The sequence below is a fragment of the Sander lucioperca genome, chromosome 8, assembly GCF_008315115.2.
Source record: "Sander lucioperca isolate FBNREF2018 chromosome 8, SLUC_FBN_1.2, whole genome shotgun sequence".
In the NCBI taxonomy this organism is placed as follows: domain Eukaryota; kingdom Metazoa; phylum Chordata; class Actinopteri; order Perciformes; family Percidae; genus Sander; species Sander lucioperca.
Genome location: NC_050180.1, coordinates 8,490,559 through 8,509,159, shown reverse-complemented (window position 1 = coordinate 8,509,159; position 18,601 = coordinate 8,490,559). Strand labels below are relative to the sequence as shown.

At 40.9% G+C, this 18,601-nt stretch overlaps 1 protein-coding gene across 1 annotated transcript in view; it reads left to right on the top strand.

Annotated features, from left to right (window-relative positions):
• dnah7 (dynein, axonemal, heavy chain 7) overlaps positions 1 to 18,601 on the top strand; it is a 90,983-nt gene that overhangs the window by 50,505 nt on the left and 21,877 nt on the right. Inside the window, exons 34-49 of the mRNA XM_031291338.2 lie at positions 254 to 385; positions 3,597 to 3,818; positions 4,802 to 4,999; positions 7,490 to 7,645; positions 7,887 to 8,055; positions 9,110 to 9,236; positions 10,281 to 10,500; positions 11,568 to 12,194; positions 12,428 to 12,673; positions 13,080 to 13,309; positions 13,447 to 13,777; positions 13,882 to 14,228; positions 14,610 to 14,790; positions 15,141 to 15,326; positions 15,819 to 15,982; positions 17,051 to 17,205. Of these exons, the coding sequence (XP_031147198.1) occupies positions 254 to 385; positions 3,597 to 3,818; positions 4,802 to 4,999; positions 7,490 to 7,645; positions 7,887 to 8,055; positions 9,110 to 9,236; positions 10,281 to 10,500; positions 11,568 to 12,194; positions 12,428 to 12,673; positions 13,080 to 13,309; positions 13,447 to 13,777; positions 13,882 to 14,228; positions 14,610 to 14,790; positions 15,141 to 15,326; positions 15,819 to 15,982; positions 17,051 to 17,205 (3,691 nt within the window). The remainder of the gene's footprint in view (positions 1 to 253; positions 386 to 3,596; positions 3,819 to 4,801; positions 5,000 to 7,489; positions 7,646 to 7,886; positions 8,056 to 9,109; positions 9,237 to 10,280; positions 10,501 to 11,567; positions 12,195 to 12,427; positions 12,674 to 13,079; positions 13,310 to 13,446; positions 13,778 to 13,881; positions 14,229 to 14,609; positions 14,791 to 15,140; positions 15,327 to 15,818; positions 15,983 to 17,050; positions 17,206 to 18,601) is intronic.

Sequence of the window (18,601 nt, the reverse complement as noted above, 5' to 3'; positions counted from 1 at the left end):
TTATTTTCTAGCTTATTTTACTCAAAGGGAATTTTTCATCTACAAAAATGCCAAAATATAACATTGATATACGTGTATTTTTCCCCGCATTTATAAGAAGCAAAGTTTTTAGGGTTTTTGAAATAGTTAGTTTTACTTTTCAGTTTCAGTCACCAGTGTTTATTCAACTATTACTACTTTTTATTGACTTCTGAGTCCTGTAGTGTATTCTGACATCACAGTTTTAATGTGTATTGTTTCTTTTTGCTTTCAGGAGCTGTCCCCAACCTCTGACGCCAATCTAGTCAAGTCCCTGATGAATCTGATGGACTGTATGATGGATGAGTTTCATGACCAAGCAAAGATCAAGAGCATGAATGAAAAAGATATTTGCTCCTGGTTGGAGGTTTGTGTACACACCCACTACTACTACTGCTACTAATTATATAGTACATACACTATATAGTATAGCTACTATTATTATAGTATCAAATAACAAAAATAAGATATTAATTGAATATGTCAACCCACAAGTGGCTACAGCATCATAAAACAACCATTATGTTTTATTGGACAGCATTGTTGAGTTACTGTAGGCCCACAATCCTACACAAAGGTTTTACAGTGCAGGCCTGTGTCCTGGAAGCAGTCCACCACATACAATATCCACTTCCCACTCTCACTAGTCTTAGCACAACTATGCCTCTGTTTCATCTCAGTGTTAAACATCTACTTGCATGATGCAACATACAGCTTTCTCTTGTCAAATTAGTCAATATGATACTAGACTGTACAAAAAAACAGTCAAACCACACCACCAAGAGCTTAGAAACACCAAGTCGACATCCAAGACCTCCAAGACAAACTGATGTCACTTCACATTTTCACTTCTTCTTTTAAGGGGGCCTATTATGCTTTTCCTCATTTTCTGTCATATCAATAATGTTACAAAGTCAGATGTTCATATTAAACAGTTACGTTACAGTCATCCCCGGCTGCAATGACGCATGGTACAGAGACACCCAGAGCATAGATGCAAAAGACCGAAGAAACGCTGGCCAATCAGAGCAGACTGGGTTTTTTCAGGAGGGGGCTTAAAGAGACTGCTACAACAGAGCATCTCAGACAGAGGGTGAATACAGGTGCAGCGGCCATGGGCAGAGAAAAATTAAGTGTTTTTTTTAATGTAAACATGTTCTATTAGAAACACACAATACAAATATGAATCTGAAATCTGAAAATGAGCGTAAGGTAAGAGTGTAATAAGGTCCCCTTTAAAAAGTTGCACTTGAACACACTACAAAGACTTCAGCTGACCAAGCACATATGTTCTGTGCTTAGGTGAGAGGAAATAACTCGTAAGTACTATGTCTTTGTACTCCAAATAACATTGCAGTGAGACAAGTAAAACAAACTAGCCAATTTTCATGTCACTGTGAATGTGAATAAACAGGTTTGTTGTATTCTTAGGATACAAATTGAGAATATGCCTGATAAAAAAATTGTAAATGGCACTGTCAAGTGTTGTTATGTCTGTTATTGACATTCTACACCTGTGGTTTTGCTTGTGGATGCAGAAATACATGTTGGGGGCAAACAATACATAATCGAGTGAAATCACTGGTTTGCTAAGCTGAATAGCAAGAGAAAACAGGCAGTCAGTGAAAGAAGGCAGCTCTCTATCATGATGGGGACTTAAAAGAGTCAATGGTGCCAGATACACTGCAAAATTACAGGGGACGATGGCCATGCATGACCCAACAGTGGCTTACAGGCTATCATTGCAACAGGTTGACAGACCAATAACGCCAATTCTACCCTTACCTCATATAGAAGTTAGGACCCTTCCTAACTTCGATTTTCCCCACTTACTATTTCCCAAATTGTGCGAATGCCTAATTCACAAACAGCCTAGCTGGAGCAAATGCTCCAACAAATTTCATGAAATTGTCACATTGTTAGTACTAATATTTGAAAGGGAAAATTGGATACATCCCTACTATGTGTAGCTTGATTGTGTTATTTTCGGCTTAAGTCAGACTGCTGTTACCTCTGCATTCTTACATCAAAACAATGAGTTCGCAGCTGTGAACTGTAAAACAAAAAAATGAACCTTGGCATTGGCTATTGTGGTACCCGTTGCATTGCTCCATAAACACACATCCAAAAAATGATTTCTTTTAGCAAACTCAGATACAGAATACACCAAAGAGTCTGCCTTTTTCCTTTTACACATACTGCCTCCACACAGGCCCACAAAGAGTGGAAAAGTTTCAGCAGATGAGCCCTTTCCTCTGCCCCCTGCCTGAGTGCGAATTGATTTTTTTGCCTCTGTCTTTTGAAAGCACTGCTATTATCCCCCTGTGGCACGCTGCACTGATGAATGCCTTTCAACCCTCTCTCCTATGTTTCTCAGCCAGTCATTATCAAAGTGTTGAATTAATCAGCCTTTTAACAGCATGAGCTATCATGAGGCTGCTAAGCCTCATGATAGGCCATTTCCAATTCCTACACTATTCCTGCTGTTTTTTCCCTCAACAAAGACATCTCTTCTCTGTGGATTCAGTTGTTTGCCTCATGAAGTGATATGTACATTGGTTGAGACATTTACATGTACATTTTAATCAATTCAGTCATTGCAAACCTTGTCTGCAATGAGATTTTTGACTGCAAACCCTACCCATATCTCTGCTCAGGGATTTTTGATGTTTGACTTTGGTTTTAGTGTGCGAGTATCTATTTACATATTTACATATACTTTTCCCTACAAACACCATCTTGAACATGATTTTGTTCATTTTGGATTACGGTTTAACAAACGAGTACCGTAGAAAAATGATAAAATACAAAAAAAAAAGGGTTTTTTTTTTAGTTGGTTTTTGAAGGACTGGCACTTAAAATGTTTAGTGTGGCTGGTGTATATTCGGACCCAAAGTGCAGAGGCAGATAACTGAGGATAGTTTTGATGTGAAGATTTAATTCAAAAACAAAAATCCAGGGTACAAAACCAAGAGGAATACAAAAATAGTGAAAACGCAGAAAAATAAACATAAGGAGTATAACTGAGGTAGTCCAAAATGCAGAATGAAAAAACAGAGCTCAAAAACAAAACTGCGCAGAGACCGCTGGGAAGACTAACACAAAACTAAGAGACTGGAGCAAAAACACGGACAGGAGCAATCACTAAGGAATACCGACAGGAGACGAAAATACTGACTTACACGGAACACCACGACAGGACACAAAATGATCTGACAAAAGACAAGGGGAAGACAAAGACTAAATACACAGGGTAACAAGGAAACACAAGACAGGTGACACAAGGGCTGGGAAACAGGTGAAACACATTAGGGCTGGGCAGTACAATCAAAAAAGGCGGGAAAACACAAGACAAGATAAAACCAGACTAGACAAGACAGAAAACCAAACTATCAAAATAAAACAGGAAACTGAGCAAAATACAGAACAGAAACAGACTACCAAAATAAGATAAAACACACCAACCCATAACATAAGAGGGATCTTTTTCACCATTGCCTTCATGTTCTAATTGATACCCATTATATACACAAATAATAATTTAAAAAAAGTGATGGTTGTCCTTTCCTTTTACACAGGGCATCTTTGTGTTCTGCCTGGTGTGGTCAGTGGGTGCTAGCTGTGACGATTCAGGCCAGGTAAAGTTTGATGCTGTGGTCAGGGAGGTACTGGATGGCCCTTTAAGTGATGATACCCGTGCCTGCCACGGCATTCTGGCCACTGTCGATGCGCCACCTAAACAGCTCACAGTGCCTCTGCCCAATGAGGGAACAGTCTACCAATATCGCTTCATTAAAGAGGTAGGGCTGCTTCTGATCTTTTTCTTTTTTTTTTTTACTTGAGTGAGGTCTGAAAAACACCGAAACATACCTGTATAGTTCTTTCTTTTCCTCAGACGGTAGGGAAAGAGGGACACTCATTTTTTCTCTTTGTGTGACCTTTATAAAGTGTTGTGCTTCTGTCTCTGTTCCATGGCTCTACCTGCCTGGAATTTGCTGCCAGTACAATACTTTTATACAATATTAATCATGGAGAATGGTGAAAAAGCAAAGTTTTCACAGCAAAGAAAAATAAACCACACAGTCCAGTTCCTGCATACAACATTCTTTATAAATCTTTGTTTAAAAAAAAGGTGTTCATAGAAAACAATTCAAATGTATTCCTGCAAAGGTTTTAGGAGACGAAGAAATGTGTTGTACATCTGAACTGTATGACATTTTTGTAGTTAATTTACAATGTATATTAGTAACTATCATAGTGATATTGCATACAAGATAGTTTGGGCCCAGATAATTGTGACAGGAAAGTTTCATATCGGCTCATTGTTTAGGCACTTGTCAATTTTATCTTACAAAAGAGGATGAGAGCTGGTATGGTTTTATAGTAACAAAGAAGTCTGCTATTATTAAATTATATATTATTATTATTATTATTTTTATTTGTATCTGGTCTGCCCCATGGACTATATGGATTTGATTATTGTTATATTTGTAGGCTATATAAATCAATAAGTCAATTCTGAACACAAGGAAATGGTTGCATACGATTAGAGACCTTTTATGTACAAACATCTGTATTGTTTATGTCTGACAAGATAGACAAATCAGTTGTGTGCTCCATGTTGTCATATGTTCTTACCTACAGTCGGAGACTAGATATTATGTGTCCAATGTTAGATGGTCCCTTTGGTTATTTTGGTTAAGTGGGAGCACACAATGGTCTTTAATATCTCTTAACCTTTTTTTTTAAATTTTATTTTATTTTTTTTATAAATACTCTTTAGGGTCCGGGCAGGTGGGAGCTGTGGACAGATGAGCTAAAGTCCTCTCCCCCGCTATGCAAAGACATGCAGTTCAATGAGATCATTGTGCCCACTGAGAACACGGTACGCTACACGGCACTGATGGAGCTCCTCGTCACCCACCAGAAGCCCACTATATTCATTGGCCCCACTGGTACTGGCAAGAGTGTCTACATTACAGTGAGTTGTTTGCTGTATACGTTTTTTTTATATTAATGTAACGCTTGGAAAACGTGTTTTGCGTTGAGCAGAAAGGAATTTGAGGTAAGAATGATGCAGATGCACCACCATCTCCAGCAGATTTTATTAGCAGTAGCAACTTAACATTCATTTTGTGGAGTGACCAAACAGAAAAATAACTGTCAAGTTGATTTCCCGATCCTGATCAGCGACTCATAGCCACATGATATCACTGTCCAAAATCAACCACATAAAAAAAAGTCACAAAAAAATGAAAAGTCAGCTGAGTGTGAGAGGTGAAGACAGTAATTATTGAAATAGTACTCTGTTGAGTTTTCTTGTAAATAAGTGTATGTTTACATTCAGTGTGTCTCACTAAAATGCATCTCCTTCCTCATTAAGCAGACATTTTTAAACTATTTGGAACCGTTATTGTTTACATCTACTGTATATTTGGACAGCTAGCTGTTAGCGCCTTTACCACCACAAACTGTTGATCAATGGAATAGCATGAAACCATCGGCAGGAATGGGAATTGAGCCGTCTGCATGCTAATGCATGTGAGTCCTTGTGCATATGCACAAGATACCAACGAAACTGGGAGCCATTAATCAAACCATTGCCCTTTTGTGCTACAAGTGGGTAATATGCATACGCTAATATGGTCCACTTCAATTTACATTGTTTACAGTGGAATACAAGTTGTACACTTGCTTGTTTCTCTGCCTGACTAGTTTGAAAGTGGCAAAGTCTTAAAGCGTAACTTTTTTATAGGGGCTGTACTCAACATTCAGAACAGTTAACACATTTTTTCTATGTAAAGATATAGTTGAGTAATGGCATCCTGAGCAGTGAATGAAGTCACACTCCCTCTGTGTGTGTTGTATTCTGAGCTTCTCTGTTGTTGTCTGTTTTGTTGGCTGGTCAGGCCGCACATGCATTTTATTGCATGAGTGCCTTGTGCAACGGTATCAGATGCCGAGAGCCATGACAAAGTGTCGGTATTTGACGAGTTGGGGAACTGTCTGTGAGAGCCCCAGCTCCAGCCTTGGGAAACTGGAGCAAGTGCCCTGCACATACAAATCATTTGAAGGCAAGACAGCTACAGACACCAGGTGTGAAACCGCCACCTTGGAGAAATACTGAGTATCTCTCAGCAGACCTTCAGCTATTTATATCAAGGACTAATCCCCCCTCCTTCCCTTTGCTTCATTAGTTCATCCATTAGTGTGCTCAAACTTGAGACTCTGGGGTGAATAGAGATCATCTCACTAGGGAGCCTGCCTTGTTCTCCACTCTTCTGCCTGTCTGCATGGTGGAGCAGCTCTATCCCATGCCGCAACCAGCAGACCATGGCTGAAGCCCAAATCTGGCAGGAGTGATAAAGGAGCAACAGGACTCAGACCATAATAGAATGACTTGCATGGTGCCGGCACCAGTACAATCAGACAGCTGTACACGAGCCTCCTTCACCTGCCCAATTCTACTCTGGAATGAGACAGAGAGGACAGAGAGAAGCTGTGCCGCTGGTTTATAATTTAGATAAGAGGATGATGATGCATCTTGGCTGCACCCTGTGATCATCCACATCACAAATCTCCTGTAATTATGCAGGTCATTACTCACATGATTGTACAAGCATGTGGAAGAGTACTGTGTGCATACTTCTACACATGGGCACAGGGGAAGCTAGAGCATGTGTTCTGAACACACATGGTACATAATAAAAGTACCATGAAAATCAGATCATCCACGACTACTTTTTCACCTATGTTCTGACCTATTCATGTAAACAGGGAAGGCCATTTGTCCAAAAGGGCATTTTATCGAAATGGCCTTTCATGAAAGCCTCTTTTAGCTTTTAGTAAAACGCCCTTTGGTAAACCCTCATGTAAAATCAAAAATTCATTGCTTTTACCCTTTTGACCTGCAGAACATTACTTTAGATTGTGTCCTGAGAGTGCAACTAATTCCCTACTTCATTTCAAAGTCATTTTCATGGTTTAACTGCGATCCACTTTTTATCTAATGAAATACTCACTAAATGCCACATTTAATTAGATTACAAAGCTTATCACAACCATTTTCCAGGATCAAACATTTTCAACCAAATGAGCACTTTCTTAAAGCATGCAATTATCAACCAAGTTAGTACCTTTATTACATTTATTCGTTGAATTGAGTTCATGACATTCCCAGCTCTTCATAAGTCACTTTAGGTGATCTGAATATCCAGTACACATGTCTCTCAACAGATTTGTACACTTCATTAGTAAACCCTTAACAAACAATGTAGTTATCCCATTGTTTGTCAAACAGTACTTATTTTCAAAATGTCACTTTTCCAGATAATAGCTCTTATTGTTTGTTGCCATTTTGTATTATTGTGTTGTACGCATCTAGATGTTCACGGTGATGATATACAATAAACTTCCATACAATGAGATTTGATGACAATCTGTGTTTCTATTTCCAATATCTGTTGCTCAGGACTTTCTATTAAATCGGCTGCAGAAGGATGTCTACTGCCCATTATTTGTCAACTTTTCAGCCCAGACCACAGCTGCCCAGACCCAAAACATTATTATGTCCAAGCTAGATAAGCGACGCAAAGGACTGTTCGGCCCTCCATTGGGAAAGAAAATGGTACAGACTCTTATGCTCATATGATATTTTATGTTGCTATGACTTGTTTAGCTGTTTTCCATCAGTGAAGTGAGTCACTAAAATGTGGGCAGTTGTAAAGATTTGTAGTCTTTTTATAATATTTTATTTTGAAACGCATCTTTAAAAATGTTGCACATAAAAAAGTGTAGTTTTAACTATCAAATACATTGTGGTTTTATCCGTATTTAATCTTATTTCAAGTAATGTTATATCTCATCAGGTAATATTTGTGGATGATGTGAACATGCCAGCCCGGGAGGTTTATGGTGCCCAGCCCCCTGTGGAGCTGCTGCGCCAGTGGCTGGACCACTGGAACTGGTATGACTTGAAGGACTGCTCCATGATCAGTTTGGTGGATATCCTGGTCATGTGTGCCATGGGACCACCTGGTGAGTAGCTGTGGTACCCTAAAGATAATTAGAAGCGTATTGTTACAGCAATAACCACAATAACAACAAAGCCCTAGATTGGTCGACAAAATGCAGATCGTTAAGTGAATACTTTTTTCCCCTCTGTCGCTAAACTGCTGCTGAAGTGCTGTTGAGTCAGTGTCACAAACTAGCTGCTGTTTTGTGGAGTTCCTCACTGCCTTAAGGTGCTTACAAATAGCAAGTGTTTACCACCTCCACCTCCATTACCAGTGTAAACACAAAAGCGTCTCTGTTCACTGAGGCTGCTGGCTGCGACAGCTGCAAGAGAGAGACGAAGGGTGCCTCACTCAGGTGCCCACACAGTATTTTCTCCTGATACCTGTACTGACAGTTGTTTAGATGTTCTAAGTTGCTGCTTAGTCTGTCCATGGCAACCACTAAACCCACACCAGGGAAACAATGGAGGAGCCCTCAAGTATTCTGAATTATACTACACCTCTTCAGTGATTATAGAGATAATAGACTTAAACTGCCTTACTGTGTTTATGATATTAGTTGGCTAAAATAATCTATCAATGTACATGTAAATGTGTTGATGTTAACTTGTATCTCAAACATCAGTAACTGTTGACTGTAAGCACTCCACAGAAAACATCCCCTCAGTGGACTCTATTGACTCAGATTGCCTAGTCATGATGAGTTGTGCAAGTTGTTTACACCCTGAGACATAACTGCTTCCCCTGTTCCTGTGTGCTATGTCACTAGGGGGGGACATACTGTAGATCCAGAAAAACTTGCACAAATGTTGAATGAAATGAGATTACATGTTAAATGGTATTACATTACTTAGAGCATGAGAAGAATATGGATCATGTGTATGTCATGTGTGACTATAGCTATGGTTGTTAGGTCATCTTTTAAACAATAATAACAACGTATTGAACAAATAGTAAATTAAGCCTAAAAAACTAGGTACTGGGTAGCAGAAGCACTCAGTTGAACCAGACCTATCAGAAGTGTTATCTCTGTCAAAGATTACAGTTTTTCCTCATTTTTTGTCCTGCTTGTTTAGGCGGAGGGCGGAACCCCATCACACCTCGGTACCTGCGCCACTTCAACATGATTACCATTAATGATTTTGATGAGAAGACCATGTATACAATCTTCTCCAGGATCTCAGACTGGCATTTCAACATACGGTAACTACGTAGCATGGGTATTTTTGTAAGGTGCCTTTCCCCAAAATGTCCCCAAATTTAGGAATCAGTTTAGGAATCTTCATAATTAAACCTTTTACATGTAATCCACTGAGCTACTCTAGTAGCTTGACCCATTTAACCTACAATGTTTTCAAATCCTGGGGTAGTGTCCCACCACTTTAAGCAACAGAATGAATTGTAAATAATTACTAGCCAAAGATCATTTAGCAGCTTGAACTGCAATATTGCACCTTAAATTGGGAGGACAATGTTATTATACAATTATTTTATTTATCAGTTTCTGTTTCAATAATTAGAGCATTAAAGGTGTTCTTTTTCCTCCTCTCTTAGTACACTGCCACAGTGTTTACATCAGAGACCACAAGTCATAAAGCAATCAAATCTGTTGGAAAGCTTTCAAATATACCCAACTACTTCTGCAAACATCATTATCAATTCACATCAAAATAGCAATTTCCCACTTTGACAGTGCGCTTTTTTTTGGAAATACATTGTTAATGCTAATGATAAAAGAAAAATCCATAATCATGGATATTTCATGTATTAATTTTTTAAGTGTTTCGTTATAGCTGCAGTTGGTCATATTTGCTCAAACTGTCACTTTATCCTGACAGTACTACATAAATCTGATAATCTGTGGAAAAAAAAAAAATAAAGTTCCTCTGCCTCCTCCTGGTGCTCCTAATGGCATGAGGAAAACAACCTACCAGAGCCGAGGAGTCTCTCACGCAGTGTCAATGACTGCTCGTGATCTCCGATCAAATTGTCAAACTGTTTTCCTTCAGGCGCAGTGGAAACTTCCAAATGCCATTACGAGCACCAGGAGGAGTGCAAGTACAACTGTCAGGATATAGTGACAGTTTCAACAAATATGACAAAACATATTTTTATGAATGTTACCTACTGAACCTTATATAAAATAAAATATTACAACATTAATTATTAATTATTTAATTTCCTAACTACACTGTAGGGAATAATCTTAATGGGATCTCAACAATGAATCAACCATTCCATCCACAGGTTTTCTTTCCCCAAGCCTTTTGCAGCTCTGACCTCTCAGATCGTTAAAAGTACCATGTCGGTATACCAGGAGGCCACCAAGAACCTGCTACCAACCCCCACAAAGTCCCATTACTTGTTCAATCTGCGGGATGTCTCCCGGGTCATCCAGGGCATCTGCCTGTCGCGGCCAGAGACATCAAATGAACCATCTGTCATCAAACGGCTCTGGGTGCATGAGGTAATGTTGTAAACAACAAACTTGTAAACAACAAGGTTACTTTAGGTTACTTTAGTTATGTAACTAAAGTAACCTAAACATGCGGATAAAATATCATGAAATACAAAAAGTGAAAAAAGATATAGCTGCAGTCAGTGATGGATTAATCAAGTCACTATTCTCTGGACTCGTGACTCGACTTGGACTCGCGCACTGATGACTTGAACTCGGACTCAAGGATTTACGAAATCGGACTTGAGCATTCGGGTAATAGGACTCGGAAGTTGGATGAAGTTTCTGACTACTTTTCTGTGTAATAGGCAGTGATGGAGTACTTGAACCCTGGACTCGAGTCACTATTCCCTGGACTTGTGATTCGACTCAGACTCAAACTCAGGTAATGGCGACTCGATTCAGACTCGACTCGGACTCAAACACTGGAGACTCGAGACTTGACTTGGAATCAACATGTGGTGACTCGACTGAAACACTGGCTGCCGTCAAGCTAGTCCAAATCTTTGACGTTCCACTTCCGGGATTGCTCCGTTGCCGCCGGGAAATCCGCCAGATTTCACTCATTTAGGCTGGATATCCATTGCCTTTGTGTTGGCATTTTAAACTCCGGTCGATATAGGAGCACTATGGTTAACTGCTCCTCAGATCTCTGCAGGGTAAATCCAGACATCTAGCTAGACTATCTGTCCAATCTGAGATTTCTGTTGCACGACTAAAACTACTTTTAAACGTACACATGTTCCACCAAAACAAGTTCCATCCAAGCCTATTTTGCAGCGGCACAGCAGCTTTTCTCCGGTGCTTAGCACCGCCCAAGATGATTGTGATTGGTTTAAAGAAATGCCAATAAACCAGAGCACGTTTTCCTCCCATCCCTGAATGCTATGTGGAGTAGCCAGACTCTCCTCCAGCAAGCTTTGGAGGAGGGTCTGGCAAAGCGAGACTACCGTCAAGCCAACCTAGCCTGTTGTATAGCCCATTGTATTCCTTTAAACCTCCCTGTGTTGCCATCTCTTCAAAGCTTTCTATCTCTAATCTGGCTTTCACATATTCTTTGCCTCGTTGGTCCTCAGGTTCTGAGGGTATACTATGATCGACTGGTTCAGGACACAGATCGGTCCTGGCTCGTAGGCCATTTACAGATGGTGTCTCAGAGTCACATGAAGGAAGACTTCCATCAGCTCTTCCAGCATCTGGACCAGGACAAAGACGGAAAGGTCACTGAGGATGACCTGCGCAGCCTCATGTTCTGCGACTTCCACGACCCTAAGGGCGAGGACCGCAACTACCGCGAGGTGCACAACCTCGACCAGCTCCGACAGGTGGTGGAGTCACACCTGGAGGAGTACAACAACATCAGCAAAGCGCCCATGAATCTGGTGCTCTTCCGCTTTGCCATCGAACACGTGTGCCGCATTTCCCGCATCCTCAAGCAGCCAAGTGGACACGCCCTGCTGGTGGGCGTGGGCGGGAGCGGCCGCCAGTCTCTCACCCGCTTGGCTGCCTACATGGCAGAGGCAGAACTTTTCCAGGTGGAAATCTCCAAGACCTACGGACCCACCGAATGGCATGATGACCTGAAGATTATCATGAGGAAGTCCACACAGGGTGAAGCTCATGGTGTTTTCCTCTTCACAGACACTCAAATCAAAATGGAGTCATTCCTAGAGGATATTGGCAACCTGCTCAACACTGGTGAGGTAAAGTAGATACTGTAGGTGGATTGATGGATGAGTTGAGGTAGATAACGTACAAACGTGATGGGAAGAGATTGATGGTTTGGATGAAGTAAAGATTACTGTGGATAGATTGAGAGATGGATAAACACATGGTTATTTAAATACAGTAGATGTGTATAGATAGAAAGGGTGTTCTATGTTACAAAGCCAGTACCCAAACACAGACCATTCTGTTGCCTTTTGGTTGTTTTTAGGTGCCTAACCTGTTTGCAGTTGATGAGAAGCAGGAAATCTGTGAGCGAATGCGCGTGTTGGACCGGCAACGTGACCGTGACAAGCAGACAGATGGCAGCCCCCTATCCCTTTTCAATATGTTTTTGGAGCGCTGTCGCACACAGCTGCATGTGGTGTTGGCCATGAGTCCCATCGGAGACGCATTTAGGAACCGTTTGAGGCGTTTCCCAGCCCTCATTAACTGCTGCACCATTGACTGGTTCCAGGTGTGTGTATGAATGTTGCATGACTTCTGGTGTGCTGTTGGTTGCACCAAAATATGTCGCAGGTAGTTAATCAAAAGACAGGGACAATATGCAGTGCAGTACATTGCTGAGCTTCCGTGTCGGTACTCTTGCCTGCTTCTCCTGCTTCAACTGGAAGCGTGCAGACTGCCATCTTAGTAGGTAATACACTGACTATGGATAAGTACCTCATACAACCCCACTTCAAAACATCTGAAACTATTCCTTTAACTTTATGGATGATGGCTCTCACCCCACATTTTTGTTCAGGCTTCCTTTAGTGGTAACTGATAACATTACCAGAAAGCCAGAGATTAAACCAGAGATTTAAAATACACATTAAGTATGGCACTACAGTTGCAGTACAGCTTATTTCCTTCCTTATCAGACCTGGCCAGAGGATGCCCTGCAGGCAGTGGCCTGTCGTTTCCTGGAGGACGTTGAGATGACTGACAGGTCCCGAGAAGGCTGTATCGACATGTGCAAGAGCTTCCACACCTCAACCATAGAACTATCACTTCGCTTTTTGAATGAGTTGCAGCGCCACAACTATGTCACCCCAACCTCATACTTGGAACTCATTTCCACCTTCAAGGACCTGCTAAAGGCAAAAAGAACGTAAGATTTAAGATATACTCTCTGTGTACATTGTGATTTTTTTTTTTTATTACTGCAGATGCATGATTTTTCACACAAAAGCCACATTCCAGCATCCATGTGTAACATTTCTTTATCTCTCTCTGTCTTTTGCTCAGTGAGGTGATGAAGCTGAAACGTCGCTATGAGGTGGGCCTCGAGAAGCTTGAGTCAGCAGCAAACCAGGTGGCCACTATGCAAGTTGAGCTGGAGGCTCTACAGCCACAGCTGCGTGTGGCCAGCAAGGAGGTAGATGAGATGATGGTGATAATTGAGCATGAATCTGTGGAGGTGGCTGAGACAGAGAAGGTGGTGAAAGTGGATGAGGCCGTGGCCAATGAACAAGCCATGGCTGCCAAGGCCATCAAGGATGACTGTGATGCTGACCTGGCTGTAGCCATGCCTATCCTGGAGTCAGCCCTCTCTGCATTGAATACTCTCACTCCTCAGGTAAAAGGAGCAATATGTTTTTTTAATGTAGGATAGTGCTCTTACATCTGATCTGACTCAAAGGCCAGGTGCAAACCTATAGATGTGGTTGTTTTAATGTACAGGATATCACTGTGGTGAAGTCCATGAAAAGCCCACCTACAGCTGTCAAGCTGGTGATGGAGGCCATCTGCATTCTCAAAGGCATCAAGCCAGATCGCGTGCCTGACCCCTCAGGCTCCGGTAAAAAAATTGAGGACTTTTGGGGCCCGGCTAAAAAGCTTCTAGGTGACATGAAGTTTCTCCAAAGTCTCCATGATTATGACAAGGACAACATCCCACCAGCTTATATCGCCATCATCCGCAGCAAGTACATTACCAACCCAGACTTTGTACCAGAGAAGATTCGAACTGCATCCACTGCAGCTGAAGGCATGTGTAAGTGGGTTTGCGCCATGGACAAGTATGAAAAGTAAGTAATGTTCTTTGTGATCTCAGTTATGAAAAGTGATGCATATTTACAAAGCTTGAGAGAGCTTTTCATCCGTCTAAGTGAGTAACATGAAGCTTGGTTATTGGTAACTTCACGTGAATAATCATTTTCCTAGAGCAAGTGTACCATGCATATGCCAAGCGATTAATATAAAAAAGCCAAATCAAGATGCAGATCATTTAAAGGGAAACGTTTTCATCATTACTGTTCTGACAATCTTAAATGTTACCTGCATTTATAGAAGCTAAATATTGTCATGTACGCCAAATATATGCTAACAAAAAAAAAAAAAATTAAACATATGCACTGTTTGAGAGGCTCCTTATCTTGTTAATGTTTACTTATTACATCATCCTTCAGAGTGGCCAAGGTGGTGGCTCCGAAAAAGGAGAAGCTGGCACAGGCTGAGGGGGAGCTGAAGGTAGCCATGGTGAGCCTCCAGAAAAAGCAGGCTGCCCTCAAAGAAGTCCAAGATAAACTCGCAAAGCTTCAGGAGACTTTGGAAGCTAACAAAAACAAGAAAGCTGACCTGGAGAATCAGGTATGTGCTTTTTTTTATATCTGCTTGTGTGATTGTTTATGGTTTTATATTTTGTTTAGTAGTTCCTCTATCTAGCTATGTAATGAAAAGGAGTTAGAAGTATAACTGCAGTTCCAGGTGAAAGTCTGAGAAATAAACTTGATAACAAAGAGGACAATGTGCCACTGACAAAGCAACCAGGCAAAGATAGTTGACTTCATTACCTATTGAAGCCACTGATAGACCAAACAGCTAGCCCAAGTCAATGACTACTGAATTACACAAACTCGCTCTGGCTAGCATGACCTTCATTCTGCTCCTTGACCTGGGAAAACAGCCACAGTGCAACACATTTTTGCTTTGTCCTGCAGGTGGATCTGTGCAGTAAGAAACTTGAGCGAGCTGAGCAGCTTATTGGAGGCCTGGGTGGAGAGAAGACGCGCTGGAGCGAAATGGCGGTCGATCTCGGAAAGCTCTACAACAACCTGACTGGGGACATCCTTATTTCAGCGGGCATAGTGGCTTACCTGGGAGCCTTCACCTCCAGCTACAGACAGGTAATCTGAGTAGGTAGTGCATATTTGAGAAGGGGATAGTAAGTATATATTACTTACTTTACTTAAAGCACTGCACCTACATACTGTAGATGTTTTTAAGTTCTTCATTTTGGGTTTTTCCATCAGAGAATATAAATTGATACACACTTGGTGAGTGTACAGTACTGTTTTCTGGTACGAATTTCTACCTTTGTTTATGTAAAGCCTGTGTTTAGAGTTTTAGAGTATATTTAATTTAGTTCTCTTTAAGATACTGTACTCTGAGACAGTTTTCAGACCAACAAAAGCCAAATGCTTGAGAGCAGTTTGGTGGAAAGTAAACACTCTTCAGTGAAAACCTGAAAGGAGAAGAGTGAATATAATTCATGTGCACAGCTGAATTGTTCACAAGCATATGCTCTAATTTGTGTACAGATTAGTGTGTGTGTGTGTGTGTGTGTGTTTGATTCTGCTCATGTAGTAAAGTGAAAATGTAAATGTACTCCTCTGCAGGATCAGACAGAGGAGTGGATGAATCTTTGCAAGAGCAGAGAGATTCCTTGCTCCCCCAACATGTCTCTAATGAACTCTCTGGGCGATCCAGTAAAGATTCGTGCATGGACCATCGCAGGCCTACCGTCAGACAGCTTCTCCATAGACAACGGTATCATAATCTCGTGAGTATTTAAGACAATCTTTACATTGACATGGCATTCTCTCTCTCTCCCTCAGTACTCAGGGTAATTGTACTGTATTGCCAAGAGTTTAACGCACCAACTATGAATGTCTTAAGCTGCTTTTTTGCTGCTCCTGATCCGAGTCATTTCATATTGAGCATCTGCAGACAACCAGCGTTGATGCAAAATTTATTTTTTCCTCCACAATAAAGCTATACAGTGCAGTGCATAATAAAGCTGTGCTTGAATTGTTATGGCAGAAAAGTATGGACAAGATTTGGACATCGTCTCTAAATGACATGAACACAAGCCGACAACTGGTTTTCAAATACACCTTTCATAAAAGCAGCATTTTAGAGTGGTGGTAACTCTGCAAATTGTTGCTGGAATAGAGGTAGATGAATCAATCTCCTTTTTAAAAACCCAAAGGGCCTCTGCTTACCCTGAGCGTGAATATCTTTATTAAAACCTGCTGGCTTCTATTTATTTTGTATGCCACTTCATTTCTTACTTACTTTAAGGAATAGGTTCCGGTGTGTCCGGTGTGCAGTTGTGTGGGTTTGACTGCTGCTGGATCACAATTCATGTTACAATTCATTAAGGGATCAAGATTAGATTGCCCAATATAAATCAGTCTACCCTCATGAAAAAAAGAGACCACTGTAAGACAGAACTTTGTAACCTTTCCTGGAAGCCCAAGTAACATTGTGTGAATCAACCTTTAGGTGCAGTTTAAAAAAAATCACCAGACATCTGCTTGTTTGTGTAAATAAAGCAGCAACATTGCTTTTTAATCACAATACTATGGCCCCTGGTGTGCTACCCAACTGTGAGCTGTCTATCTGTGTTTAGAGTGAATGTTCCCCCCTAAGCTCCTCTCTACATCTCCGTGTTTGTCCTCCAACATCCCCCCTGCTGTTGTGATGTCTCATGGTTAACAGTTACAGGATCTCTCACTCTGACAAGGCAGCACCATTTCATCACCCACTACTCTGTGTGTGTGTGTGTGTGTGTGTGTGTGTGTGTGTGTGTGTGTGTGTGTGTGTGTGTGTGTGTGTGTGTGTGTAGTAACGCCAGGCGGTGGCCTCTGATGATTGATCCCCAGGGCCAGGCCAACAAGTGGGTGAAAAATATGGAGAAGGCCAATAGCCTGCATATCATTAAATTGAGTGATGGTGACTTTGTACGCACTCTGGAGAACTGCATCCAATTTGGCACGCCAGGTAAGCATAAGCCTTCCTCCGGTTTGATGTCTCGCTCTGTTGTTGCTGCCTACTCTGTTTGTGCCTTACCCACATTGTTGCAGTTCCTGTAACCGCCTGCTGAGGTCTCTCTTTACCACAGGGACTAATTATGCTGTGCAAAGAATGTTTTTCTCTTTTGTTCTCTGTTCTGCAGAGGAGGAAATCATATTAGCAATATTTCTTAGTGAGGTGTTCCAATGAACCTTTATTCCGGCCTAATGCACTATTAGTATATCAAAGTATTGTAAATCATACAAATGTGCAGGAGAAATCAATTATGCTTTCACTTTTCCTGCCCAGTATCAGGCACATGTGTAGGCAGAAGTGGCGATCTGTTGTGCCATTTTTTTCCCAGTGTGTGTTTACTCATACTTTTGTCTTCTCGTAGGATTTTTATTTCGTCTAAAAGAGAACAGTAAGGGTGGAATTAGAAACAGACAGAGACAGCTATATAGCCATTAAAAAGACATCTAAATAATGACCCGACTCAGCCAGCCACTGGGTTTTTGCTTACTGGCAGAAGGCTAACAGTACAGAGAGTAGCTTACCCTTGCAGTGGGGCAAAATATGTCCCCAGAGGCTACAGTTCCACCCTCAACAGCCCGTTGTCTTACTTCACAGTTTTACGGTTTGTATTGCAGCCGATAATCTTGATTATGTGTATTATTAAAATTTAAAATTATAATTATAATTTATTAAATTATACAAAGTAATGTTTAATCTGCTGAAATATTATCCATATGGATGTGCCAGGATAAAATAATGCTCCTAAGCAATTTGCAAAAGGTTGACCTGATTTTGTTCACTGTCTTGGGAGAGAAAGTTCATCAGATGTCACTGGCTCTGAATGCTGTATAAAAACTTTGTTATTACCTCAGGCATAATGTCAATTATAGATGGGCTAATGTTCTTAACATGAGAACAGCATTATCATACCTAATGTGAAATCACATTAATAATGATGTCATGGGAATAAGGCATTTGCAACTGGTAAAGTTTTACTTGCTTCATTGGTTCTTTAGTAATGTGCATGTGCTGCACCGATTTCACAGACTTCATCATTGAGTTCTTCCCAGAGACAAGAAGATATACACAATGACAGGAAGTGAGACATGTAAAAGAGACCCATCAAGACAAGCCACACAAAAATAATATAATATTAGTTTCTGAGAAAAGTTATTGTAGATATGTTATTAACTGACCTGATGGAATGAATGGAAGGCTGTTATAGATCTAGGAGCCAGCAATGTAATGACAATGAGTGACAATGTTAGGGGCTAGAAGTAAAATTTTCTGCAAGACATTGTAGTAAAATGTAATACTTTAAAGTGTATTCTAAAAGAGAACCAGTGCAATGATGCTAAGATTTGGGTGA